Source organism: Dipodomys merriami, unplaced genomic scaffold (assembly GCF_024711535.1).
Source record: "Dipodomys merriami isolate MVZ:Mamm:240054 unplaced genomic scaffold, mDipMer1.0.p SCAF_7, whole genome shotgun sequence".
In the NCBI taxonomy this organism is placed as follows: domain Eukaryota; kingdom Metazoa; phylum Chordata; class Mammalia; order Rodentia; family Heteromyidae; genus Dipodomys; species Dipodomys merriami.
Window position 1 is genome coordinate 27,092,810 of NW_027206290.1, and position 27,554 is coordinate 27,120,363.

General features: G+C 36.3%; 1 protein-coding gene across 2 annotated transcripts in view; it reads left to right on the forward strand.

Moving 5' to 3' along the window:
• LOC138817351 (pancreatic alpha-amylase 2a5-like) overlaps positions 1–27,554 on the forward strand; it is a 28,965-nt gene extending 1,411 nt beyond the window's left edge. The window contains exons 1-11 of one of the 2 annotated variants that reach the window (XM_070007854.1): positions 13,201–13,286; positions 17,830–18,046; positions 20,977–21,123; positions 21,857–22,054; positions 22,525–22,755; positions 23,502–23,635; positions 24,461–24,583; positions 24,681–24,780; positions 25,449–25,567; positions 25,681–25,806; positions 27,325–27,554. In XM_070007854.1, coding sequence (XP_069863955.1) covers positions 17,879–18,046; positions 20,977–21,123; positions 21,857–22,054; positions 22,525–22,755; positions 23,502–23,635; positions 24,461–24,583; positions 24,681–24,780; positions 25,449–25,567; positions 25,681–25,806; positions 27,325–27,514 — 1,536 coding nt within the window. In that variant the 5' untranslated portion in view covers positions 13,201–13,286; positions 17,830–17,878 and the 3' untranslated portion in view covers positions 27,515–27,554. Of the gene's footprint in view, positions 1–13,200; positions 13,287–17,829; positions 18,047–20,976; positions 21,124–21,856; positions 22,055–22,524; positions 22,756–23,501; positions 23,636–24,460; positions 24,584–24,680; positions 24,781–25,448; positions 25,568–25,680; positions 25,807–27,324 lie in introns of those variants that run through there. The other variant, XM_070007855.1, reaches the window with a different exon arrangement.

The window sequence follows — 27,554 nt, forward strand, 5'->3', positions numbered from 1 at the left end:
ATCTATGGTTTCATAGGTTTCAGGCCTTTTGCATGCTCTGCTGCATCTGGGCTGTGCTATGGCTATATATTCTGGAAGAGGACTCCACCCAATGAACTAGTTCTTGCTTAATCCTACCCCCTGAAAGTTTCTGGCACCTCCTTAAATATTATCAACATTTGGAGACCAAACCTTAAACATGGCCTGTGGGGCTATATGTCTTCCAAACCTCAGCATAGATAATCATATGAAAGTTTTATTTTCTCAGTGAATGAGAAGATAAGATTATGAAGGAGGAGACCTCATGAAAGACTTGAGGAAAGAGGACGAGATGATATATACACAATGTTCAGGAATATGAGGGAATAGACATGTCTTAGAGGGATTTTTAACTAGTACATAGAGTTCTTTCAATGTTTTTATATATTTGATATTTACATTAATATAAGAAATGTGTTTTTCAAAATTAGCTTCAAACAGTCTCCATACTATCATGATAGAAAATTTAGTTTACTGAGAAATCATACAGTGTTGTAATTGCTTTGAGACAAGATTGCTTATAACTTGAACATTACTTTCTATGTCTCATTCTGTGGTGGTAATAATACCTTCTTTGGAGTAGTAAAGATACAATGAATAGGAAAATATTGAATACAAATCTGGTATGTAGCAGTATTCTCAAGTATTGGCTATCATGCATGTGCAGCTTCATTCTGTTTTCCATTGCTATAACAGAATGAGGCTTAGTAACAAAGTATTTAATTCACAACTGTAGAATTACAAGAGGAAAGCACTAGTCTCTACTGTTCTTTGTTAGTATACATAGTAAATGGCATATTCCTGGCAGAAGCATATAGTAAGAGGGAGTAATCACATAGTGAGACAGCCAGACAGTGGAAAGGAACTTGTGTCTTCCTTTCCTTTTCTTTTTTTTTTTCTTGTGCCAGTCCTGGGGCTTGAAGTCAGGGCCTGGGCTCTATTCCTAAACTTTCTTGCTTAGGATTAGTGCTCTGCCACTTCAGTTCCACTTCCATCCGGCCTTTTAGCAGTTGATTGGAAATAAGAGTTTCATGGACTTTCCTGTCTAGGCTGGCCTTCAACTGCAATTCTCAGTCTCCTGGGTAGTTGGGATTACAGATGTGCCTGGCCTCTTTTTCTCTTATAGCAATCTCTTTCTCCTATAACGGGTGTCCTGCGAGGACTTTCTGAGGATAATACCCCCATTGGCCCTAATCACCTCTTATAGAACAAGCCACCAACAAATGAACTCATAGACCATATACAAACTGCAACATCAACTCAAGCCTGAGCTATGTATAAATTCTGAAGCCTTTGACAAAACTTAACCATCCTTCCAGTGTAGTTACCACTGACAAGCTCAGCACTCCTGAAGCTACTTTGTTTTACTTGGAGCATGGGACTCTAGACAGCTTTAAGGCCACAGGTATCTAGGATATTGTCTGACAGTACATATTGTGGAGACGGCAGAGCAAAAGCATCTCCCAAAAGTTTGATCAGTCGAATTCACTCAAAATTTGAGATTCTATATCTCCTGTTATTGATCATTGGTAATGTGTGTGTATATATATATATATATATAGTAGGTGGCCCAAATTACTGTACCACTTGATCCACACCTCAAGCTCCCTGTTTGTTAGGTTATTTTTCAAGTATGTTTTCGTGTGAGCTGATCTCAATCTACAATTCTGTCTATGCTTTCCTTATATCTGAGACTTTAAGGTACATTTTAGGGCTTTTTTTTCATGTAGGTGTATGAAAGTACTGTGCCATGAATCAGATTTTAATCATCATTTTAGAGCTGCAGAAACTGAACAAAGACAATAGAAAATTAAGGTACTAAAATTATGACAATGTGCATGAGCAGGTATGATTAAGGCCCATTTTTCTAGAGCTGTTCTCATTGATATGCACCGGGCCTGCTTGTCATGATGCTGACCACATTAATCTGCAGCATTTCTTTCACACACATTGAAATTGACTTAATATGGAAACAGAACATGTGGCAGCCATATCAGCAAATGTAGCAGTTTTTCAGGAGACAGCACTGCGAGTTTAATGTTGAGGTTCTGTTTGGTAGAAGTAATGGAACAACCTAAATGTATCTTGGTAGGAAGCTTCTGGAAAGGAGATAGTCTTACACACTAGATAACTATGATAGGAATCATTGATTTTCCGCAGGAATTGTAAAAGAGACTATTGGAAAATACTTGTTAAAGCAGATTTGAGAACTCAAATTTTATACTACCATGGCAAATACAGTTGCCCATATATATATATATATATATATATATATATATATATATATATATATATTTTTTTTTTTTTTTTTTTTTTTTTTTTTTTTTTGGGTCCGGTCATGGGGCCTGAACTCTGGGCCTGGGCGCTGTCCCTCAGCTCTTCAGCTGTAGGCTAGCGCTCTACCACTTGAGCCACAGCGCCACTTCCGGCTTTTTTTTTGTTTTTGCTTATATGGTGCTGAGGAATCGAACCCAGGGCCTCAGGCATGCAAGGCAAGCGCTCTACCACTGAGCCACCTTCCCAGCCCTGCCCATATATATTAAAGGTATACTAAGAAAACATTACTAATTGACTGTTACCAATAGTTCCCCGAGCTAAAAGAGACATTAAAGAATGAAGTGAAGTATAACAATGATTTGACAACAAATCTCAGCTAACATACAAAATGAACCAAGTGAAAGAGCAAAATTGGTAACATTTAGTTCATTAAAACAAAAAAGTACTGTATACAACAAACTATTCATCTATGGACACATTGAAAGCTAACCAACAACAAAGCCTCATCTCCTACTTTTCATGACCTTCCAATAATGTCATGAATCCAACAACGAATCCTTTCGTTAGGTCAGCCCTCCTGATAAAATTGTCTACGGTTATCCTATAGGAAACACCACAGACATAATAGTTAAAGCTTCAGTAATTTTTAGGTATTAATCTAATCAAGTTGAGAATAATGATTAATCATCGTGGCTCACTCCTTGTAAACTTAATAGCCAATCATATATTAAACTATAGTGATCTGTGCTTGGCTACATGTCCCATTTTATTATACTAAACTCATTTAGTCCAACTCAAGTTTCTCCCTTTTGACAGCTCCACCTTTGATCAAAAGCCCAAATGGGCCTTTCTTCTCAGGGCTCTTCAGCTGTAAGCCCTATACAAATGTAACAATAGCTGGGCACCAGTGGTTTATGCCTGTAATCCTAGATACTCCGGAGGCTGAGATTTGAAGATTATGGTTTGAAGCCAGCCCAGGCAGGAAAGTTTATGATACTCTCATCTCCAATTAACTACCAAAAACAACAAAAAAAAACCCCAAAAGCCATAAATAGAGCTCTGGCTTTAGTGGTAGAGGACTAGCCTTGAGCAAAATAGCTCCAAGACATTGTCCAGATCCTGAGTTCAAGCTTCAGGATAAGCGCACACACACACAACAATAAAACAGCAATGGCACAGTAAATACTTTTGTTCCAAATGAAGGAATTTGGCATCTAAAGGAGTAATAGGACCAAAGAAAGCAAGAGCAAAACCAAGAAGGGCAAGCCTTACATCCTCTGGATCCATGCCAAGCAGGCAGGAGAATTGGTATGATGTGAGTCCCATGGACCTTGAAAGCCTCAGCTCCATAGTCTTGCCAGTTGCAGTCCGCACTGCCTTCTGGGCTGCCTCCACTCAAGAGGTGTGGCTTTGCTTGACAGATCTCTCATGTTTCTGGCATCTTCAGCATCCTTGGGTAAATATTACAATGTCTGTATTACTTCATAGCTTCATGAATCACCCATTCAGAAACTGCCCAAATTATCCTTTGAAATCTGGTTTGAAACCTCCAGGAGCCTGTAACTCTTGAATTCTGTACTGCTGCAAAAGTAGAACCAATGAACATTTCCAGGGTCTATCTTCACTTTTCATAGTTCCTGGACTCCTACAAGCATGACTGCAGTGGCCTCTGAGTGCTTGGGCTGCTGAGCAAGGTGAAATGAATCCTGGAGAAGTATCTACCTGGGCAGAAGTGTTCCAAGAAGCCATCTCAAAAGCTCTCTCAATAGAATGCTTTTCAAATGCCTTCATTTCTTACCCTAATCTGGAAATGGTGTGTTTGGGCCAGTTCCTGAAATGCCCTCAAACCTTTCCTATTGTTCCCCTGAGCAGTGCACAACTTATTTCGAATGGCTTTATCTCTTCAATGATATTAATATTCTGTAATATACTCATTTTCTAGACAAACTGCACATTTATTTGACTGTTCTGCTTTCCTCTTTATTTCCAGTTCTCACTGTAAATTTAGCTAAAAGCCCATACTATCAATGCCATAAACTAAATGTTATACTGTTTTGAACAAATTTTTTCTGCCACAAAAATCTCAGAGCATGGACACAAGTATTTGTCAGAGTGTAACTTGAGTGTTAATTTCCATTTGAATTTTGATGAGTCTGTTGTTCACACTCCACGTTACGTGGGTATTCTGGTCTTTTGAATTACCCAGTCAGCATTCAGTACTGTGAGCATTTCTAGCCTGCTTCTTCAAAATTATCCAAATTCCTCCCATAAGTCAGTTACAACAGCTTAGGAAACACAAGAAAATTTGCTCATAGCCACAATTTCATTTCCCTGTTGTTAATTTTCTGTATTAGCTACTTTTATATCACTATGACCAAATACTTGAATAAAGCACCTAAGAGAAAAGGCATTAGAGCTAAGAACAGTGGCTTAAGCTTGTAACACTCTTTAGCAGGGACTTAAGGAATCTTGGTTTGAGTCTGCCTGTCACTCAAAGGCTGAGAACAGTGGCATGTGTCTTTCATCTCCATTAACACAGAGGGGCTCACCTAGCAAGAGTAGAGTTCACATGTCTGTTCTCAGGCATAAAGCAAAACCCTATCTTGAAAATTGATGCAAAATGAGGTTGGAGGATTGGTTCAAGTGGTTGAACATCTGTTTTACATGCACTAGTTCCTGCATTTAATCCTGAGTATGAGAGAGAGACAGAGAGAAGAGAGAGAGGAAGAGGAAGAAAGGAGGAGGTGGAGGAGGAGGAAGAAGAATAATTTATTTTGACTTAATGGGAAGGGAAGTGCACCTCATGAAGGCCAGAAAGCAGAGTAAAGAGACAAGGAAGCAGCCAGGGCAAAACAGAGCTCTGAAAGGATTTTTCCTGTAAACCACTTCCTCAAGTAAGACTCTTACCTTAGATGGTACCAGTGGTTTATGCCTGTAATCTTTGCTACTCTTACCTGAGAATTGCCTTCTGAAGCCAGCCTAGGCAGGAAAGTCATCTCCAATCAGCTACAAATAAAAATGGAAATGGAGCTATGGCTCAACTGGTAGAGCCCTAATCTTGAGCAAAAAAGCTCAGGGACATGGCTCAGGCCCCAAGTTAAGCGCCAGAATAGGCACACATATACACAGATTGAAAGACTATTAACTGCTTTTCATGCCCTCTTAATAATACTATCATTTTTAACTAACTGATGAGTTTAACCCACTGATTAAGTCCTGAAATACTATTACAAACCCACTCAGAAATGCACCTTGCTAATCATATAGGTTGTTCTTAGACCAAACAAGTTGACAAGATTAACCACCACATCATGGTAGCTCATTTAGTGTTCAAAGACCTTAAATAATGAGCATAAATTTTCTTAAAACTGAGTTTAAGCAATCAAAACACCAAATAAAAAATTTAAGTAATGTCTTCATATACACAAGTCTTCTATAATGTAATAATATGATGTATATTATACATTATATATACGTTATATATACTATATAATAATATAATGTAACAATAAAATGTTATATGAGGGAGTTTCACCGTGTTATTCCATACATACATGTTCTTTGAACCACCCTCTATGTTGTATTCCCTTTTCTTTCTTTCCCTTCCTTCCTTCTTTCCTTCTTTCTCCTCTCTTTCTTTCTTTCGTTCTTTCTTTTTTCTTTCTCTCTTTTTTTCTCTCTCTGTCTCTCTCTGTCTCTCTCTCTTTCCTTCTTTCTTTTTTCTTTCGTCCTTTCTTTTCCTTGGTCATGGTGCTTGAACTCAGAGTCTGAGCACTTTGCCTGATCTCTTTTGCTGAAGGTTAGTACTCTACCATTTTGAGTAATGGAATTACTTTTGGTTTTCTTGTGGTTAATTGGAGATAGGAATTTCATAAAGTTTTCTGACCGGGCTGGCTTCAAATTGCGATTCTCAGCTCTCAGCCTCCTGAGTATCTAGGATTCCAGGCTGGAGCCACCAACACTTGGCTTGTATTCTTTTCCTTCCCCTCTACATCCCTATTTTTTCAAATAGCATTTGGTAAATTTCCAAATATTTGTTTTTAATGCCAGTTTGTTAATAAATTTTATCAAATACATGTGCTTTAGTTTATTTTTCAGGTAGGGTTTTTCTGTTTTGTTTAGGGCTGGCCTTATACCACAAGCCTTTTCCCTTCTCCCCCTCCCCCCACCCGCATAGCTAAGATTATAGTTATGCTGATTCAGGCAACACCTGAATTTCTTGCCCTGTCTGGCTTTAACCACCATCCTCAGATCTTAGATTTCTGAGTATCTAGGATTACATGTGTGAGCCATGGGCACCCAGCCATAAACTCTTTAGAAGTGAGTTTATACCAACAATTAGTATGTAAATCTCAAGTATCAACTATCAAATATTCTGATTAATAGTTATGTATGTCTCCTATCTATTCTTCAGATAAGCTATAGCTTCCACTTTCATATGACATATTATTATAAGAATATATCTGACGTGTGACAAACTTACATTTTTGTTTCAAGATGTGTGTCTTCCTATAAAAACAAAATAAAATTCCACTTAAGCAAAGGAAGGATAAAAACGGCATCAGCTACCGACCTACAACTGAGGAGCAAACTAAGGCATAATAGCCTAACCCTCCACCATGATTATGGAACATGTTACTAAAATTTTATTTTTATTAACATGCTAGTTGACCCAAAGAATCTCAATCTTAACCAATGGGCTTTTGTAGCAAAACAAAAGGAAGATTTTTGTAAAATCGCCACTTGAGACTATATAATAATGCAGATGTCAAATGAATTGCCCTCTACAAATGATATACTCTTGGACATTTAAATTTTATAGAAATATGACCATTATTTTCCTTTTTATTTTTTTATTTTTATTTCCTTTTAGATTTCCTATGAAATGTAAGATATCACATACCTGTAACTAATACCTAAATAGCTTAATTTTCAAGGACAAGCATAATGAATTTGAGACATAGGCAAGATATATTAATACTTCTGCAAACAACTTCTTTTTCTTATACTATTTTGTCAGACATATACTTAGGTTGTAGTATGACTTAGATAACAAAACAGAAAATTGGTCATATAAATTTACCAGATATACTAACAGTCAAATCAAAATTATATGTAGCAAAGTTGAAACAAGTTATTTGAACAAAACCTTGAGATTTGTAAACCTTAAAAAGTTTGAATAAAATTTCACTAAATGTATCTTGGTTTTATTTATTTACTTCTCATTTATTTATTTATTTATTTTTTGGTTCTGTGGTTTGGACTCAAGACTTCACACTTGCTTGGAATGCTTGCTCAGCTTGTCTATCACTTGTCCCATGTCTTTTTGCTGACTAATTTGGAGATGGAGTCTTGTCAACTTTTCTACCTCTGATGGCTTCTGTGATCCTCAGGATTTCAATTTGCCTGAGGAGCTTGGATTATAAGCATAAACCATCAGCACTTAGTTTGTACACTTCCATGTACCTATGCACCTACAGTATTATAAAAAGTAAGTTATTTTCCAAAATTATGAACAAAAATTCCCTAGGGAGTACTAACTCAGACTTGGCATGTCTTTCTAGTACAACCAACTATAGGAGTCTCCATATAAACCTTTTAATCCAAGCTTCTGAATGTTTCAGTATTTCACGTTAAAAAAAAACACACACAAAAAGAGCAAAGACCTTAAGTTTCTCTGCCAAAGGATTCAAATGAATCTCATGTGTTTTAATTCAAAAGAAAATCATAGATATATTAGAAGATGCCACAAATGGTCTAATAGCTACAAAAGACAAAGAGTAAAAAAATGAGGCCCTGGTGTACACAGTATCAAGATGCAACCAGCACAATTTCTAGGCCCATATATTCAAGATGCAGCAAGGAGAACAAATTCCAGGCCTATATTTTATTATATTATTACAAACAACAAAGGATCGTCTATGCTGGTTCAAAGGCAGGCTCAGGGGAAGAGTGAATAGAAAATTAGATTTCCCAGCTGCATGGACTATCTCCATTCTTCCTTTTTGTCCAGATAGTCAAGAGGTATGAAGAAGAACATGGCATCCAAGTGATACAGCTAGATGCTAGTTTTCATGGCTATCTTCTCTTATCAAAGCCTCAGTCAGAGAGACTCTGCATTCAAGTACTCACCTGTATAAAGAAAATTAACATAATATCTACGTAAATTGAAAAACGCATTTAATTTGATAAAACAATGGGGAGAGAAAACGTTTCAATTCTGTCTTGCCTATATCAAAACTTACAGAAAAGATGAAATAAAATCTTTTAAAAATGCATGTATAGATTTATCCTAAGATCCCAATTTTAGCACTAGGAAATACTACCTTATTCTGATGCCATGAATCACAGTCCTTTTCACTCCTTTCATGGAATTTGCGTTCACTTTGAAAAAATAGAACTTCTGATAATAGATTCTGATTCCTAGGGCCCCTTTATAAAAAGATAATTGTTGGACCAAAAGATATATTTTCCTGAGTCAGTTATGGCATTCAAAGAGCTATATTAACAAAGAGAGGCTTCTTTATCCACAATGTCAGAATTTACTGAATAACAATAAATTCATAAACAACATCAGCTTCATTCCCTCCGTAGCCATGAGCACTCATAAGATCTCTTAGTAACCATGACCACAACAAAAAAGTGCTTTATCCCATTCCTTTATAAATTATAAAAACAAGAAACTCATCAAACCCAGTCTTCCCCTAATGCTATATATAGGGCACATAATAACTTAAAAAATGAAAGAAGCAGCAGGAATTAAAGCCAGTACTCAAAGCAAAGGAAGAGAGCAGATACTTTTGTAGAAGGTCATTTCAGGTGACCATCTAGTAGATGGAACAGAGTTCCTTCAGTCTCTGATCTCTCAGGTTCGGGTGCAATTTGCATGCAGTTTTGAGTGTCATTTTGGAGTGTCACATTGAGGGGAACCATGCTTCACTGTCAGGAAAAGCAACTCTTGAGTTGAAACTTGAGGACAGGTTCATTTTTCTGGACAAGTGTCCTGACAGATAATGGTCAAGCCTGCTCTGCTAATGTCTAGATATGCTCTTTATTTTTAAACAGGTTTAGATGAGGAGTTACAGCTGATATGGCTGATCACTCAGATATCTGATATTGCTTAAATTGAAATATTCCTAGGTACAATTTTATTGACACAAATTATTCACCAGTCTGTGCCTTTTGTTTTGCCAGCAGCTGGTGATTATATGCTTGTTTTAGCAAGATTTACAGACATATTTCCTTGTCAATTGCCCTCAAAGTAGTAACTCATGACAAACTTGTTTATTATAAACTGTTATAAAGCATCAGAGCAAGGCAGAGCCTGAAAGCTGCTAACCTATAACACAGGGAAGTATAGCCTTTTCCTCATAATCTCCTCTTTGATTGCTGAGAACAGAAGCACAATAGAGAAGTAGTGAAAAAAAATTCCTTGTTCTTTTTACATGATGCTTGAAAGAATTTGATGTCCCAAGTTTAAGGAAGTTTATTTTCCAATAATAAGATTGTATTGGTCACTGTGATACAGATAGGGACAGAAAAACTTAATAGGTAGAATAATTTATTTTGGCTCATAGTTTCAGAGGTTTTATTCACTGGTTAGTTTTCTTGCTTCTGGGAAGTGATAAGACAGTACATTATGTGATGGATAAAAGTGCTCACATTATATTGCCAAGAAGCAGAGACAGGAAGGGGTAAGAGTGGGGGAAAGGGTCAGAAAGGACACAACATTCAAAGACATGGCTACCATGGCCTACTTCTTTCAAAATGCCTCATCTTGTAGTGCACTCAGTGTGAATTCAACAATGGCGTAGTTCAGTGACAAAGGAGGCATCCTCACAAATCCAATCACCTCCCCATCTTGCCACCAGCTGTAGCCCGAGTCTTCAATACATGAGGTATTTGGGGGAACACTTTATATCTAGACCATGACATTCTGTTCCTGCCCTCCAAAATCTTAAGCAAAATGAATCTCCAAGTTTACCCCAAACCTCAGTAGTTCCAGCATTGCTTAAAACTCAAGTATGCCTGACCTCTGGCACACAAGATAAAGTCATAGCTGTGATAACTATAAACAAACAAAAAAACACATATTACTTCCAAGATACAATGGCATAGGAAGCATATTCCCATTCCAAACGGAGGAATAGGAAAATAGAAAGGAGGAAACAAAACAAAACAACTGAAAACCATCAAGGCAAATAGCTTAAATTCTGATTTACCAGATCCAGTGTTAAGGGCATATGGTGTTACCATGCGAGCTCCAAAGGGTTTGGGTAGCCCTACTGTTATGATCTTAATGGTTTTAACCCACATGACCTCTGTCTTATGTTGGCTTTTCTCCATTGACATTCTACTATCTCTCTCATCTATCTGTCTCTGTCTATCTATCTATCTATCTATCTATCTATCTATCTATCTATCTATCTATCTATCTATCTATCTATATGTCTGTCTGTCTTCTATCTACCTACATCTATTTATCTCTATCTATCTATCTATCTATCTATCTATCTATCTATCTATCTATCTATCTATCTATCTATCTATCTATCTATATGTCTGTCTGTCTTCTATCTACCTACATCTATTTATCTCTATCTATCTATCTATCTATCTATCTATCTATCTATCTATCTATCTATCTATCTATCTATCTATCTATCTATCTATCTATCTATCTATCTTTCTGTCCCTTCACTACTTTGCAAAAGGCTGAAATTCTACCATTTGGGCCACAACTCCACTTCTAATTCTTTTGTGATTAATTGGAAATAAGAGTCTGAAGTATATTCCTGCCTAGGCTGACTTTGAACCTTGCTCTCAGTTTCTGAGGAGCTAGGATTACAGGTATGAGCCTTTGGTATCTCTAATATTTTTAAATCCTAGGATCTCCATCTTATGATTAGCATCACTCCAATATATTTGTATATCAAATAAATCTTAATCAGATTATAACAGCTACTCTTGACCTAGACCAGTGGATTTCAATCAGACAATTAACCTGTGTATCACTGGTTCATTAAAAAGAGTGCAGATTTGTTTGAAGTATGTACATCATGGGTATATACCTTCAATAAGCAAAAGACATGTGGATAATTACACATCTGTAATCCCAACAATATCTGACTAGCAGATTATAATTCCTTAATATATTATTATTTGTTGATTATATTATAATTTATAATTGATATCTTAAGTTTATCATATATATATTTATTATTTACTGTAGCAAATGATAGACTCTCTATTTTTTTTTGGCCAGTCCTGGAGCTTGAACTCTAGGCCTGGGTACTTTCCTGAGCTTCTTTTGTTCAAATTAGCACTCTACTACTTGAGGACAGTGCGATTTCTGGCTTTTGCTGTGATTAATTGGAGATAAGAGTCTTCAGTATTTTCCTGTCTGTGCTGGCTTCGAACTGTGATCCTCAGATCTCAGCCCCCTGAGTAGATGGGATTATTCGTGAAAGGCACTGACAGCAGCTATTTACTTTCATTTCTTCTGTTGCTTTGAAAATTAGTCCCTTTTTACTGTGATCAAAATGTCTTCTGATCTATAGAAGCATTGGCTCTCAATCTCCATGGATTAGAAGTGTGCCTTCTTTTAACATTCAAGATTTGGTTCACCTTGAACAGGGTTATCTTAAAGACCTGTGGTTAACAGCATGAGCTTTAAATCTTTCATCAGGCATTTCAGAGTAGTGGATATTTTATCTTTATACTCAAAATACTCAATTTATTAGAAAACAGCTCATGTATTTCTCATAATTTTACCAGTGGTTTATGGACTCACTGGACTCCTTCCTGAACAAATGGAATCCTGTTGACTATACCAATTGTCACGGGAAAGCTTTACCAAGAATAAAGACATAAATATATGTATCTCTCTGTATTGTCAATATTTAATCAGTGAAAATAATTTCACAAGCTACATCATTCTTACCAATGTTAAGTCACTAAATATTCTTGAGTTCGTTTGGTTATCACAATCAGGGCACTCCCATTAACAACAAACAATACCACTTAGACAGGTGGTACATTTTAATTCACACAATGATGTAGAGGAAGTGATCAGGTCAGAGAGGGTGAAAGAAATTCAGGATTAAAATATCAGTATTGAAAGCAAAGGCAGAGAACACATTGTGTTCCAGAAGTTCATTGTATTCAGTTGGGCAGGAAATTAATAAACCTTATCTTCATTGCTACCAAGACAGACCTGTGAAGCAAATCTGGACAGGAAGTGGTTTGAATGTCAACTTGGAGTTTCAACTTTAAGTGGACCATGTCTCATCAGTGGGAGGAACCATGCTTGAGCTGAAACCTGGAACAAATAGAAGTCCATTCTGGAACAATTAATTATTCTGCGTACATCTCCTAAGAAGTGCTTGGAGATGTGTTTATTTTCTGTGCTCCTCTCTGGGGGTGCTCCTTATTTTATTGGCTAGGTGAAGGGATCAGCTCGTGTGTCTGGCATTTCTGATATGACTTAAAATGTTCAGAGGTGTGATTTTTATTAACACGAATAATTATCCATCCCTGTGTGTACCTGGCAGTGTGTTTTCAGATGGTATTGGTTTAGTGTCTTATAGAGTCATCCCATCTTAGGATTTTAATGTACAAGGAAAGTGTTACATTGGAAAAATCAGTCATGACATACTTCTGCTTTATAAAATGGACTAACTCAGAGTAAGGCAGAGACTGAAAGATACTGTTCAGTTCAACATGCAGGACATGGTCTGTACTTTCAAATCTATCCTGCTGTGTGAGACCAGGTGCCCCATGGCGAGGCATTGAAGGTCCACACATTGTTTTTCTTTTTACAGGATGCATTACGGAATCTGGCTTTGCAAATTTTCCAGGAAGTACAACTGACATGTCATTGCCAATAATAAGAGTAATATTTGTCTTAGATGAGAATAAATTGTGCTAGTCAGTTCATACCAGCCACTCCTGATCCAAGAGGCTGCAATTAATCCATGAGCCTATACACGGTATGTAGGTCTTGAAGGATTTTCCAGTTAGTTTTATTAGTATGAATTATGTGGGTAGGACTTCAAATCCTTTACTAGTGCAATTGATTTTTTTTTCACACTATGAGTCCATGTTTGTTAAGTTCTATAGAACCTCTTTGTTTGCCTATGGCTTGTGGAAAATTTTGCATACTGTTTTAGCTTCCTTTTATTTCAATAATATTGTCTATCCCTCAGGATTTCTTAGATTCTGCAATGCTATGACTCAAGTAGGTCCCTAGACAATATAAGAACATTGGAATCTAAGGCAGTTTAGAATTTCTTATTCATTACAATATTGATGACATTTGTAAATTTTATACATTCCAAATTTATGACAGAGTGTTTAATCCTGATGTGTGATTTTAAAAAAAAAGTCACATATAGTCCTAATAGATGTTGGTATAGATGCTATATTTATGGGCTAATATCTTTATTGTATGACCAATTAATGATGACTACTTATGCTCCATTTTCATGTTTATATAATATCCCAATATATGTAAAAGATATCCTCTGTCTGAAATTTGATATTTGTTATCATTGCTAGGGTGTAATATTACTATATAAGATGATATAATGGCCTATCTCCTGATGCTAAAGGTCCAGAAGTTGCGGGTGTGTCTGCCTGTGATATTCTGGGGTCTGTTTTTTTGCCATTCCAGAGCCAGGCACCGTTCTTGATCTTCTTTTGCTCAAAGCTAATGCTCTACTACTTGAGCCACAGTGCCACTTCCAGCTTTTACTGTTTATGTGGTACTGATGAATCAAACCCTGGGCTTCATGCTAGGCAAGCATTGTACCACTAAGCCACCTTCCCATATTGTTAGTTAAGCCATATGTTAAAAAAATTAATACTGTCTACTATTTGTGATGTCCTATGTATTTTCTTATAGCTGTGACATTCTATTGCCTTGTGTTTGAAATCTATTCCATATCACATACTACATAGAGTTATTTTTTGTGGTGTCTGTATTATGATTTAGCAATTAATTGGTTATTAGTCTTTCTGCCACTCTTCCTATTTCTGAAAATGGGCATGAAGTTGCCAGACTGGTGTGGCAATGCTATAATGACATCTGCTATTGATTATGAGAAAGCCTATGTTACATTTGCTAGAAAGCATTGTTACATTTGAGAGTTTTTAATCTCTTCCAATATGAAAACCAGAGTTACATAAATTTCTGACCTTTTGTTTTGTTTTAATTGTTATTATAACAGTGATGTATAGATGGGTTACAGTTGCACAAGTCAGGTAATGAGTACATTTCTTTTTTGAACAATGTATCCCTTTCTCTTGCTCTCTCCCATACCCACCCACAAGTTTGTAGTTCATTTTCAGCATCAGGTCTTGTGAGAACCACTGCTACATTTTGTTCACCCTTTGTCCTCCATATCTGTGCCCCTTTACTGTCCCAAAGACAGGTAAAAGAACAAACAAGTCACAAAGAAAAGGAAACAACAATAAAGGAAAAACCAGTGTTTCCATTTCTTTTTTTCTTTTGTCAGTCATAGGGCTTGAAATCTGGGCTTGGGCGCTGCCCTTCAGCCTTTCAGCTCAAGGCTAGCATTCTATCACTTGAGCCACAGTGCCACTTCCGGCTTTCTGGTGGTTTGTAGGATATGAGAGTCCACTTTTGAGCATTTACCCAAATGATCACAAACAAGACCATACTAAAGCTACCAGCACAACTATGTTTATTGCAGCATTATTTACAATAGCTAAGATATGGAACCAACCTAGATGCCCATCAGTAGATGAATGGATCAAGAAAATGTGGTATATATACACAATGGAATTCTATGCCTCCATCAGAAAGAATGACATTGCCCCATTTGTTAGGAAATGGAAAAACTTGGAAAAAATTATATTAAGTGAAGTAAGCCAGGCCCAAAGAAACATAGGTCCCATGGTTTCCCTTATTTGCAATTACTAGTCTATGTCTGAGACAAGCAGAAATGATCAGATAAGTTGATGTTAGGTGAAATGAACCCCAAGATAAGGACTCAAATGTTTGTTCTTTCTTGTGATTGTTTCTAGCATATTTATAAGATGATTTCTTTGTTGCTTTGTATGTCCCTTCCCCATGGTATAATCCCTGTTTTTACTGTATTTGATGTTGGTATAATTTGAGGAGGGGAAGGGAAAAAACAAATTGTTTTAGTAGGGATACAGGTGGACCCATTGCCAATGAGATGTACAAGATGCTATATGGAAAAACGAACTTTACAACTTTGGCCGGGGGTGGGGGGTGTGTGTGTGAAGGGTGAGGGGGAAAATGGGAAGGGATGGGAAGGGGAAACAAAGGAGGAGGCAACAATGCTTGATAAGAAATATACTCATTGCCCATGTGATTGTAAACTTTCTGTAGGGTATTTTCATAATTTTAAAAAAAGAAAAGAAATTAATAAATTTATATAATCTTGAAAAAAAAAAGTCTCACAGATTTTCCTGCCTGGGGTGGCTTTGAACTGTACTGCTCAGATCTCAGCCTCCTGAGTAGCTAGGATTACAGGTATGAGCCACTGGCTCCCGGCTTGTTTTGATTTCTTATAAGTCATTTCAGTATATATTATTTTATATGATTAGATGCACATAGACTTTGTACCTTTGTGTTTTTCCCCTGAGAATATCCTCCTTTGGTCTCACTGTATGTGAGTGCCTAGGGTCCACTATACTTTATCACAACACAAGATATTTTAGATCTAGTTTCAACATATGAGGGAAAACGTGCTGTTTATTCAGTTAATGTGAATCCTTTTGTCCATTATAGTTTCAAATGTACTTTTCTTATGCAGTGTGTGGCATTTCAGCATCCCTTGTGAATATGACAAGGTCCTGATGATACACAGCTAATGTTGTAAGATTGTCCCTCTTTCCCACATCAGGTTGTATATACTAAGCATAGGATAAGATGTGTATATCATGCCAGAATCCTCTCATTGGTAAAATGTCAAAATGATAATTTATGAGTCTAGGATTGAACTGTGCTGTATTGTGAAAATCAATGTTTTATTGTGCTTCCTTCCAAAAGTCTCTATCATTGCTAACATTTTCTAAGTCTGTGACTTGCTCTTCCCTTGACTTCCATATCAAGGGAAGGAAGTGTTGCATAGAACCTCAGGTACAAAAGAGTACACCAGCTCTGAATGGTTGTATCAGTCCAGAGAGAATAGTTTAGACTTTAGTATTCAAATAACTCAAAATTGTCAGTGACACAATAATCAATTTCCTTATGTTTTTCTCAGATCAAAGGAGTTCTTACTAGTCCTTTTGCAATGATAATAGAAACTTCAAGCTGATACTTGTTTTTAACAGTTTAGTAACACATTTTCACAATTCACTGTGATAGAAAAATCTCAGACACTCCTGAATTCAATAGGGCAGAGGTATGTATTCCCGCTAAATGAAAGCACACCAAATGTTTATAAACAGTAAAACATTTTGTGAGAGCTAAAAGTAAAACTGTAATGAAGAAAATTTCATTTAGAGGGAACATTTATAAAATAAGAAATCTGAGAATAGCCCGTAATACTTCTGCAATCATTACACATTACCATTATTAGCTAAGCAAAACTTTGTCTTTTTTCTTCTATTATTGGTGTTGAACATAAAGCCCACACTTGCTGAGCCATGCGCTAGCACTTGAACTATATCCTAGGCTTTTCTTTACATTTTTCTAATGGAAGGAACAGAGAAAACTGTAGAGAGTCAGTGTACAATTCAGAAGAATTATGACTTTTTTTCTGCAAAAGCAAGCACCAACTTGGCAAAGTTCTCTAGTAAGAGTCACCTACAGCTTTAGAATATTGAACATGAAAAAAAGAAAGAGATTACAACACTTAGAAATATGTGTAATGATACTTCTATTGTTATTGATTATAAGATAATAAACTATGAAGTTACTAGGCAAATAACTGCAATGACAAGAGTAATTAATTTGTCTCTTCATGATCAATGTCACTTCCAGTAGGAGCATCTTGTAAGTAATTGTTATTTATATGTATATACATACATATGTACACACACACACACACACACACACACACACACACACACACACACACACACAGAGGAAGCTATGAAAGATCCAAAATTCTTGGAGGTTACTACATTTTACTTACCAATGTAATAAAACTCCTTCATTTAAGGTAAATTTGATTTCAGTGTGATTTTCATTATAGTTTATCCTTAATCACTGTGAATAGTTACATTAGCTCCTATTGTAACTTTCCTTCTAGTGTAGGACATGAGAAATAAACCTAATAATAATTAAATAATACAGGAATTATGCATGTTCCTATAAACTGTCACAGGTGGTTGAAAAGTTTAGTGCTTCTCCAATATTAAAGAAAAATCACTGTATTCTAAGAAGCCACTCAGACGGTTTTAAGGAGATTTTATTTATATTCTTCCCCTGTTAACATTATGATTGGTAATCTTTCCAGATTGTGAACAAACTGTTCATATTGTATATATTTATTCAGGTTAATATTCATGCTGTAAATTGTGTTTTCTTCACAGGACTATAAATAATTGGCAGTAAGAACACTGACAACAACATCACAGCAAAATGAAGTTCTTTCTGTTGCTTTCAGCCATTGGGCTCTGCTGGGCTCAGTATTCCCCACATACTCAACAGGGACGGACAGCGATGGTCCACCTGTTTGAGTGGCGCTGGGTTGATATTGCTAAGGAATGTGAGAGGTACTTAGCTCCCAATGGGTTTGGAGGGGTGCAGGTGAGTGTTGTTCACAGTATACATTGCAGAATTAACTGTGGAAAATTGTACTCAAAGCAGTTGTAGTGATCTAGAGCAATAGTTTACTTCAATTATACATATTTTAAAAACAATTTTCTGAAGAAAGCATTAGCCTTGAGTATGAAATCTTACAGACGGCTCCCAGGGCCTTAGTTCAAGTTCCAAGCCTGGCCAAAACAAAAACAACAACAACAAAAAGCCTCAGAATACAAGGGCAGGGTTGATAAAGAAATGAGTATCATGGATGAAGATGAGGATATTGTAGGAGGAAGAATAGCACTTGAAACCCTAACTTGTAATATAAAATTGTGAGTAAAACCTGCTGAACTTCCACTGTTAATATACATAGTGTTCATGTGGTTGACTGGAAGAAGGGCCATAGGGGAGCTTTGTGATTGCTGGGGGAAAAATTGAAGCCTACAGCACACTTCATGCCTTTCCCAACAGCTGGCCCTTCCCCATTTCCTCTCATTTTAATAAATACCTCTAGTGTGCTATTTCTCCTTTTCACATTCTTCAGCTCTCATCTTTCTATAAACTGATTGTCTCTAAAAAGCCTGTCATAAGATGAGCAGAATAGCTCAATAGCCATGTACATATGACCATATAAGATGATGCTAAGCAAAATGAACTCCAAGACATAGACAACCAGTTTTTCTTTGTTGTGGTTTTTAATGCACTATGTAATTTCCTTTTTCTTTTGTGTTTTTGTTAGCCCCTATGGTGTATGCCCTGTTGTCAGTGTATTTGATTTTGGTGCCCTGGGTAGTGTATATATGTTTATATGAGTTAGGGAAGGGAAGGGGAACAACACAATGGTGAGACAAATGACAAGGGGACCCAATGCAACAGCGATACTCACAACACAATATATTAGAAAAAAAAAGTACAACTTGGAGATCTGGGGGAGCAAAAGAGGGAGAAAAATGAGGAAGGGGTAGCAAGCTAGAAAAGAAATGTACTCACTACCTTACTTATGTAAGTGTAATCCCTGTGTACATCACCTTGACAATAATTTTGTTAAAAAAAGAAAACCTGTCATAAAAGCATATTTTGAAAGAATGTTGCATCTCTGTTTCAGTCTTAGGTCCACATATGTTTCCTGGACTGTTTTCAATCTTCTAAAAGATTTCCCTTTCTCTATTCACACTCTCCTGCAATTTGGCCTCTTATCAGAAGAGAGTCTTTTGTTTTCCCCTAAAGAATTGTTTTCCCCTTCATCTTTCTTTCCTATACCCTCAAGGAGTTTCTTTTTGCTATTCTAACAGGGCCTATCTTTCTAAACTTACCACATTTTATCTTCCATTTGATACATAGATCTTTTCACTGCTGTCTTTCCCAATATTTCTTGAGTATTAAGCTTTTATTCCTCCATGGACAATTACAGTATTTATATTGATCTTTTTCTGTTCTTCCAACAACTTGCTGCTTTAGTCCTTCAACTCATAGCAGTGGTCTTTTCAGTTGATTCAAATAGCCTGCTGGGGAAGCCACAATGTTATTAATCTTGTTAATTCATATGTCACAATTAATATTATTGTCAACTGAAATTATTTTGTGTTTACCCTCATTCCTAACATTATCCACAGTGTTTGGCCAAAACAAAATTCTCATCCCAAATAGTAAATTGAGGGGGATTATCTTCCCTGAAACTGGAAAAGTACTGTCTTTTATAGGATGTCACTAATATTAAAGGAGGAAAAATAATATGAAAGTTTGATTTAGTTGATTTATATGTGATATAAAGTAAAACTGAGAAGGGAAGAAAAATATGAATATTCCACCAAATACTAAAGCCATGATTTTGTAGTGTGGGAAATAAAAAACTGTTTATTCAATTCGTGTATGTTAAAATAATAAATTTTAACCCCCGCTTTCACTATATTTGATGTCAGTATAACATGTGGAGGAGATGGGGACAAACAAGTCGTTTAAGGATTCAGGTGGACCTGTTGCAACAATGAGAAGTACAAAATGTCATGTCAAAACCAGCTTTACAATGTCGGTGTGGGGGGAGGAGGGGGGTATAATTGGGTGGGGGGAGGGGGGAGGCGGGGAAGGGAAGTGAAGGGTAAACAAAGGAGGAGGCTGCAATGCTTGGTAAGAAATGTATGCATTATCCTGCCCATGTAATTGTAGCCCCTCTGTACAGTATGTTCTCAAATAAAATAAAATACAATTAAAAAAATAATAAATTTTACTTTTTATCTTAGATTTTAATTATACTTTTGTTTCCAAATTTTGTCATTCAATTAATGGATGGCATCATAATATTATCTAACACAAAATAAAGAATACTAAAATAATGATTATCTATAAACATCAAAGGACACTTAGATTGCATTCCTACAAGATTTTGTGAATGTTCCTCACTTGTTGGATAACACTATGACTGATAATCTCTTTCAGATTATGAATAAATACTTTGTACTCTGCATAAGGTACTCACATACCCAGCTCTGCTGGGCTCAGTATTCCCCAGTCCCCATACTCAACAGGGATGGACATTTAAGCTCCATCGCTATGAGTAGCACTGGGTTGATATTGTAAGAAAATGTGAGAGGTACTTAGGACTTTAAGGATTTGGAGGGGCGAGGTGAGTGTCACGCATAGTAGATGTTGCAAACTTTATTCTGTTTCTACCCACTTTTAGTGAGCTAGAGCACCATTTTACTTAATTTGTAAGTACTCTAAGATGATTTTCTGAAGAAGGAAACATTTAGTATTTTCTGTAATATTTGATTTCAAGACACGAACAGGGCAGGTTTAATATTTTCAAGTGATTGGAAAGTAGGAACCTGCATATATGGAGATTCAGAAAGGATTTCAGATTTTCAGGTAAATTCTAGAGCATTGAATACTATAAAAGAAGCCATAATCAGGACTTATTAATATTGTTTTAATTGTAGGTCTCCCCACCCAATGAAAACATTGTAGTCAACAGTCCTTTTAGACCATGGTGGGAAAGATACCAACCCATCAGCTACAAAATCTGCACAAGATCTGGAAATGAAGATGAGTTCAGAGACATGGTGACCAGGTGTAACAATGTTGGAGTAAGTGGATTTGAGATTTCTTCAGAATGATTATGCAGAAAATAATTTTATTTACTCTTACTGTGTAGACTATTTTTTATATTCACTTGTTTTTCCAATTTTAATCATAGTTTATGATTGAAAATAAGTGATTTCCTTCTGTACTTTTATCTACTAAAGCAAAGGCAATTTAAAGTTGACTTTCATTAAAATTAATCATTGGGTTTGAGCCCTTTAGATACGCCCATTTTCTTATATTCTGTGGAGGATTTAGCAAATCTAGTTTCAATCATTGTTGCCAGTTTAATGTGGTTTATGAGTCCACATAGAATTTCTTTCTTCCCTATATTGCTATAATGAAATATAATTATTTTCCCAAAGAGGATCACGAGAAAAGACTTATCCGCCTCTCTTCAGCTAATAAAAGAAGTGAAGAGGCTAACTGCTTCCATTTACTTTTCATACGCTGATGTGGAACAATCACAGGTCTTTCTGTCTGCATTGACAGCTGCCTGCCCCAAAATAGCTCTTTCCATTTCTTCATAGTTATGGTACCTCTGACTTTTGTCTGTCCATCAGTGATGCAGGTACCTGACCAACTAGCTAGAATGGTTGTAGGACTTCATTTCACATTACTTCTGTCTCTTTGGAATAACCAAAGAGTATTTTGGAGGATTATTGACATCCTGCTTGATTTGATTCTAGAAAGCCTTAGCTTTATGCCTCAAGTGAAGCTGAAATCTCTTTGTTTCAGGTCCGTATTTACGTGGATGCTGTAATTAATCACATGTGTGGTTCAGGGGGCGGTGCAGGAACAAGCAGTACTTGTGGAAGCTACTACAACGCTAATAACAGAGATTTTCCTGCAGTTCCATACTCTGGCTGGGATTTCAATGATGGGAAATGTAAATCTTATGATGGGGGGGTACATAACTATGGCAATGCTGAGGAGGTAAGTCTCATTATTTTTCTAATAACCAGAATAATTACCTCTGTAGGCCTGAGTAACACAGGCATAGTTAAGTGAATATTATTTAAAACATTACATATCATTTGGCAAATATGTAGCAGAATGCATTATATCCAAATAAGAATTCCCTTGAGTATTCACAAGCTTCTTGCAAGTTCTGGGCTTCAATGGGACAGCATGGCCTAGCAGCATTGTGTGATTTGCTATCCTGCACCACACACAAACACATATATGCATGTATGTATGCATGCTTCCACCTGGGTTCAAACATGTGCAAAGAGGAAACTTACCTGAAGTAGTATGTCATTACAGCTAATGCACCTTGTAAAGTAATTATGGAAGGAAATGAGTAAGTGAATACTGTTGAATAAGTGAAGGAATAAATAACAAAGCAAATTTTTCCAGTGAGAGATGATTTTATTGATACAAACATACCATTTTACTCCAAATAGGTCAGAAATTGCAAAGCATCTGGTCTGCTTGATCTTGCACTTGAGAAAGATTATGTTCGTACCAAGATTGCAGACTACATGAACCATCTCATTGGCATTGGAGTAGCAGGGTTCAGGCTGGATGCGGCAAAGCACATGTGGCCTGGAGACATCAAGGCGGTTTTGAACAAGCTGAATAATCTGAACACCCAGTGGTTCCCTGCAGGGAGCAGGCCTTTTATTTACCAAGAGGTACAGAATTGTGTGTGATGTGTGTGTGCGTGTGTGTAGGTGTGTGTGTGTGTGTGTTCATAAGAATCATGTCAGAAAAGTAATGACAGATGTATGTAAATACATATTTGGGGACTTGATGTTTGAATCTCTGTAAAATAGGATTCTTACATTATCTTTTATTTTGAGGAAGTATATAAAATTCCTTATATTTGTTTCATTTGTGGAAGAACAATTTTTATTCTTTCAGTGACAAATCTCCAGATAACATCATGGAAGACTTTAAAAACCATATAGCTCTCCTAGTCTCAAGTCAGATGTATTTTGGATCTTTGCTAAAGCACTATTAGCTATAAATTTGTTCCCCAAAGAGTTAACCTTTCTGTGGAAAAATTCTTCCATTTGCAAACTCCTTTCTGGGTGACTTTGGAGAATGAAATTGTTGAACAATTATGAAACATTAAGAATTATTGACCTGACAGTAAATGTCATGTTCATAATGTCAGCTGTTTTTGTTATGATGCATATACAAGATCCTGTTAGATCAACATGGTCAGTCACCAGGTCACCATTTCATTAGGTTTCTTTCAGTGCTGTACTATACAGTTGATGAGAAATCAAGAAATGGATATCAAGAAAAGCATTTTTACTAGATCACTGAGACATTAAAGTTATTTTTTTGGTGACATACACTTTTATCCATTTAATATTTTAACTTTTGCTGAGAAAACCTATGTTTTGCTCTCATTTCCTTATGTTTCCTCTAGGTCATTGACCTGGGAGGGGAGGCCATTTCGAGCAGTGAGTACTTTGGAAATGGCCGTGTGACAGAATTCAAATTTGGCGCCAAGCTGGGCACAGTGATCCGCAAGTGGAATGGAGAGAAGATGTCTTACTTAAAGTAAACATAATTTCATTCATCATTGGAGTTACTTTACAGCTTTGTTTGTCATCTTATTCTAGCACTTGCTGTCTGACAGTCTTCTGAGTTAGACAATTAAGTAGACCCATAACACTGTTATTGCTCCTTAGCCCTCAGTGAACTTTCACTTCATTTATTATGTCAATCACAAGGAAATATTGTTGAAGCCAAAAATAGTGCCTCAAGTATTTTTATCACTGTATGATGGAAGTATTCCAGATTTCATTCTATGCTTACAGTTCCTGTTTTAGACTTCATATTTTTAAATTTATAAAGATTTCTTTAACTAGTTGAACAAAGGTGTTTCAGTTCAACTTGTCAGTTTATGAAGACAGTGCAGACTGGTTGCCTGTTTATCTCTCCTATGCCGTGTTATAGTCCGTTAAAATAAGTTATCGTTAATAGAACTGTTAACCATCTTAATGTGGTAAAACCATATTTTCACTTGTTTCTTAATTAATTTGGAATATTAAAATCTTATTTCATAACATTTAGTACTAAGGTTTTACATATTACATGTGACATGATTGTTGACACATCTAGAATATATCTCAATTTTAGTGTAGTCAAACAGCTATGACAAAATTCTCATAATATTCACAGAAATAGAAACCATCCAACCATCCATAAAGGTATGGAATATGTGTACAGATTATTTCATGTTCACACACATGCACGCAATCAATCCTATTGTGTTCATTTGATTAGGAAATGTTGCTGAGCATAGTCTGAAAGCAGACAGATTCAGATTCTTCCTTGTATTGTGATGGAGCAAACATATGTATATTACTCTATTTTAAATAGGAACTGGGGAGAAGGCTGGGGCTTCATGCCCTCTGACAGAGCCCTGGTCTTTGTGGACAACCATGACAATCAGCGAGGACATGGGGCTGGAGGAGCATCCATCCTTACATTCTGGGATGCCAGGTAGGAAACCATGTTCTCTACTTCTTATGAACTTGCCTTTAGACATGATCGTGTGCATTCAAATACCTTCCATTAAACATCATGCTGTAACTTTCAGGATGTACAAAATGGCTGTTGGATTCATGCTTGCTCATCCGTATGGCTTTGCACGAGTAATGTCCAGCTATCGTTGGGACAGAAACTTTCAGAATGGAAAAGTAAGTTTTAGAGTTACGAACACATCTTTCTCTGAACTCCACGTGTGGTGACTACATTGTGTATTGATTAGGTGTCTTTTGTAAAACATAAGAAAGGTCTAAATTTTAACTTTTTTTTGTCATGGAAGAATATTAAGACATGTTTGTTAGCAGATATATCCAAACACTAGTAAAAAATACAACTGATAATAATTTGGGAAACTGAAATTAAATCAAAGGATTATCACATACATTTAATTCATTTTTCAAATAACCAAATAAAGTCTCTATTTACAGAAGAAATAACTAAGGAACAGAGAGCTAGAAATGTTGATTAGAATTTAAATGAAGTGTTTTTGAAACATCTCTATTAATTCTAGTTATCCTAATTATAATGCTCTCATTATTTCAGTGACCTTGATATATTTATAGTGGTAAAAGGAAACAAGTATTTGGAAAAAAAATCTACGACAAAAACATATTACTGTTTTTGAAAACTGTCCCTAGAGAACAAGAATCTAGAAAGAAATATTCAGTGAAGACCATAAACAAACTAGACTATTTGAAATCGAACTAAAGACACAGTAGGGACATATGTAGCAAGAGAGGCTGGGTTTGGTATAATGGAGAAGGAAGAGCCTAGCTTGCACATGCCTATTTTAATGGCAATTTTGTGTTCTCTAATTAAGGATGCCAATGACTGGATTGGGCCTCCCAATAATAATGGAGCTACTAAAGAAGTCACTATTAATCCTGACACCACCTGTGGCAATGGCTGGGTCTGTGAACATCGCTGGCGTCAAATCAGGTTGGGAATGTTTATTTACCTAGTGATACTCCTGGATAGGGACCTTGCCTAATGTTTGATTTCATCTCCTGAAGCTGAAGGATGCAGCATTTCATGTGCTCTTGTACTTGTAGGAACATGGTTGCTTTTCGAAATGCTGTGGATGGCCAGCCTTTTACCAACTGGTGGGATAATGGAAGCAACCAAGTAGCTTTTGGAAGAGGAAACAGAGGATTCATTGTCTTTAACAATGATGACTGGTAAGCAGCTACAAATTCAGAATCAAAGATTTACAGACATAGAAATCAGAAATGGGCAGAATGATTTGATGATGACTCTATTTCCCTATGTTTTTAAGGATTTATTCTTTCTCTTTCTTTTTGTGCTAACCCTGGGGCTTACACTCAGTGCCTGGGCACTGTCCCTGAGCTTTTTTGCTCAAGCTTAGAGCTCTTTTACTGGAATCACAGCCCTACTTCTGATTTTTTGGTAGTTGGCTGGATGTAAGAGTCTCGTTGACTTTCCTGACCAGGCTGGCTTTGAACCAAGATCCTCAGATTTCACCCTCCCTAACAGCTGGGATTAGACATATGAGCCACCTGTGTCCTCTTAAGGATTTAGTCTTTTCAGTTTAGTTCATTTCAGGTACCCTTGCACAGTTATGTATATCTGTGTATTACACATACAACTCATACTTCTAAGCTCACAGAACACATTCCAAAAATCATAAAAATAGTTGCAAAATTTCTAGAAGTATGGAAGCCTAAAAACTGGAGTGTTTTCTAGCTCTTTATTTTCACAGCCTATTCTGTCTCCTCTTTTGATATATACTCTTCTCTGGTCACCACTGTGATTGTCTCTCTGTGAGAAATATTCTGTTTGGAATATAAATGTCTTATGGTCAATGATTTTCCTCAGGAAAATTTTAAGCTTTAGTCATCACTCTTCCCATTTCTGGCTTCTCATTGGTTATCTTTTTTTTTTCTTTCTCTTTTCCTATTCTAATATTTCCCTTACAGTTAGGAATATGCTCTGAAGTCCTCTTCACAGTAGTTGATGTCTCAGGCCACGGCTAACATTTCCTTATGTTTAGGTCATTTAAGCCTAAAATATATCTTAATGGACTACGAATAAATAAATAAGTAAAATAAATATAAAAATATCTATTTTTGTGCCACAAGAATCTCTAGCTTTAATTTGTGTCCTTTCTGGGTAGGGTATCCACAACCAATACATAGAGAAGTATACACACTCCATCACAGAAATGCCAGATTATTTTAAATTCTAACCATAATTTTTTGAATTTGAGAAGTTATATTAGAACTCTTGGCCTGGGCACTGTCCCTTAGCTCTTTTGGTCAAAGCAAGTGTTCTACCACTTTTAGCCACAGCTCCACTTCCAAGAAAGGAAGGTTATTTTTGAAGAATAATGCTGTGTACATTCTTAAAAATAATCAATATTCATTTATGATCAGAAGTAAACATTGAAAATACAGACAGTATAAGTAGTACTTTTTAAATTGTGTTTATTTTTATTTATCTGCTTTTGAATATGTTTTTTGACATTCTTCTACTTTTACTGTTTGCTACTGTCACTTTTGACTAAGTGTTGCTAGGTTTTTGGTATAATTATATTTGTCCCAAGGATGCTTTCAGATCCCCTGCATATGTCTGTGGATTTGCATTTCTTATTCTGGGACCTTTATTTTAGAGATAACTTGTACTCTTTTATTTATCTTGTGTTGAATTAAAGTTCTTTGTTAAACTTGTTTTTTCAGGTCATTGTCATCCACTTTGCAAACTGGCCTTCCTGCTGGGACCTATTGTGATGTCATTTCTGGAGATAAAGTCAATGGCGGTTGCACAGGAATCAGAATCTCTGTTGACAATGATGGCAGAGCTCACTTTTCCATCAGCAACTCTGCTGAGGACCCATTTATTGCCATTCATACTGGATCAAAATTATAAAAATATGAATTAAATACACAGAGAGAGAGCAATAACAAAA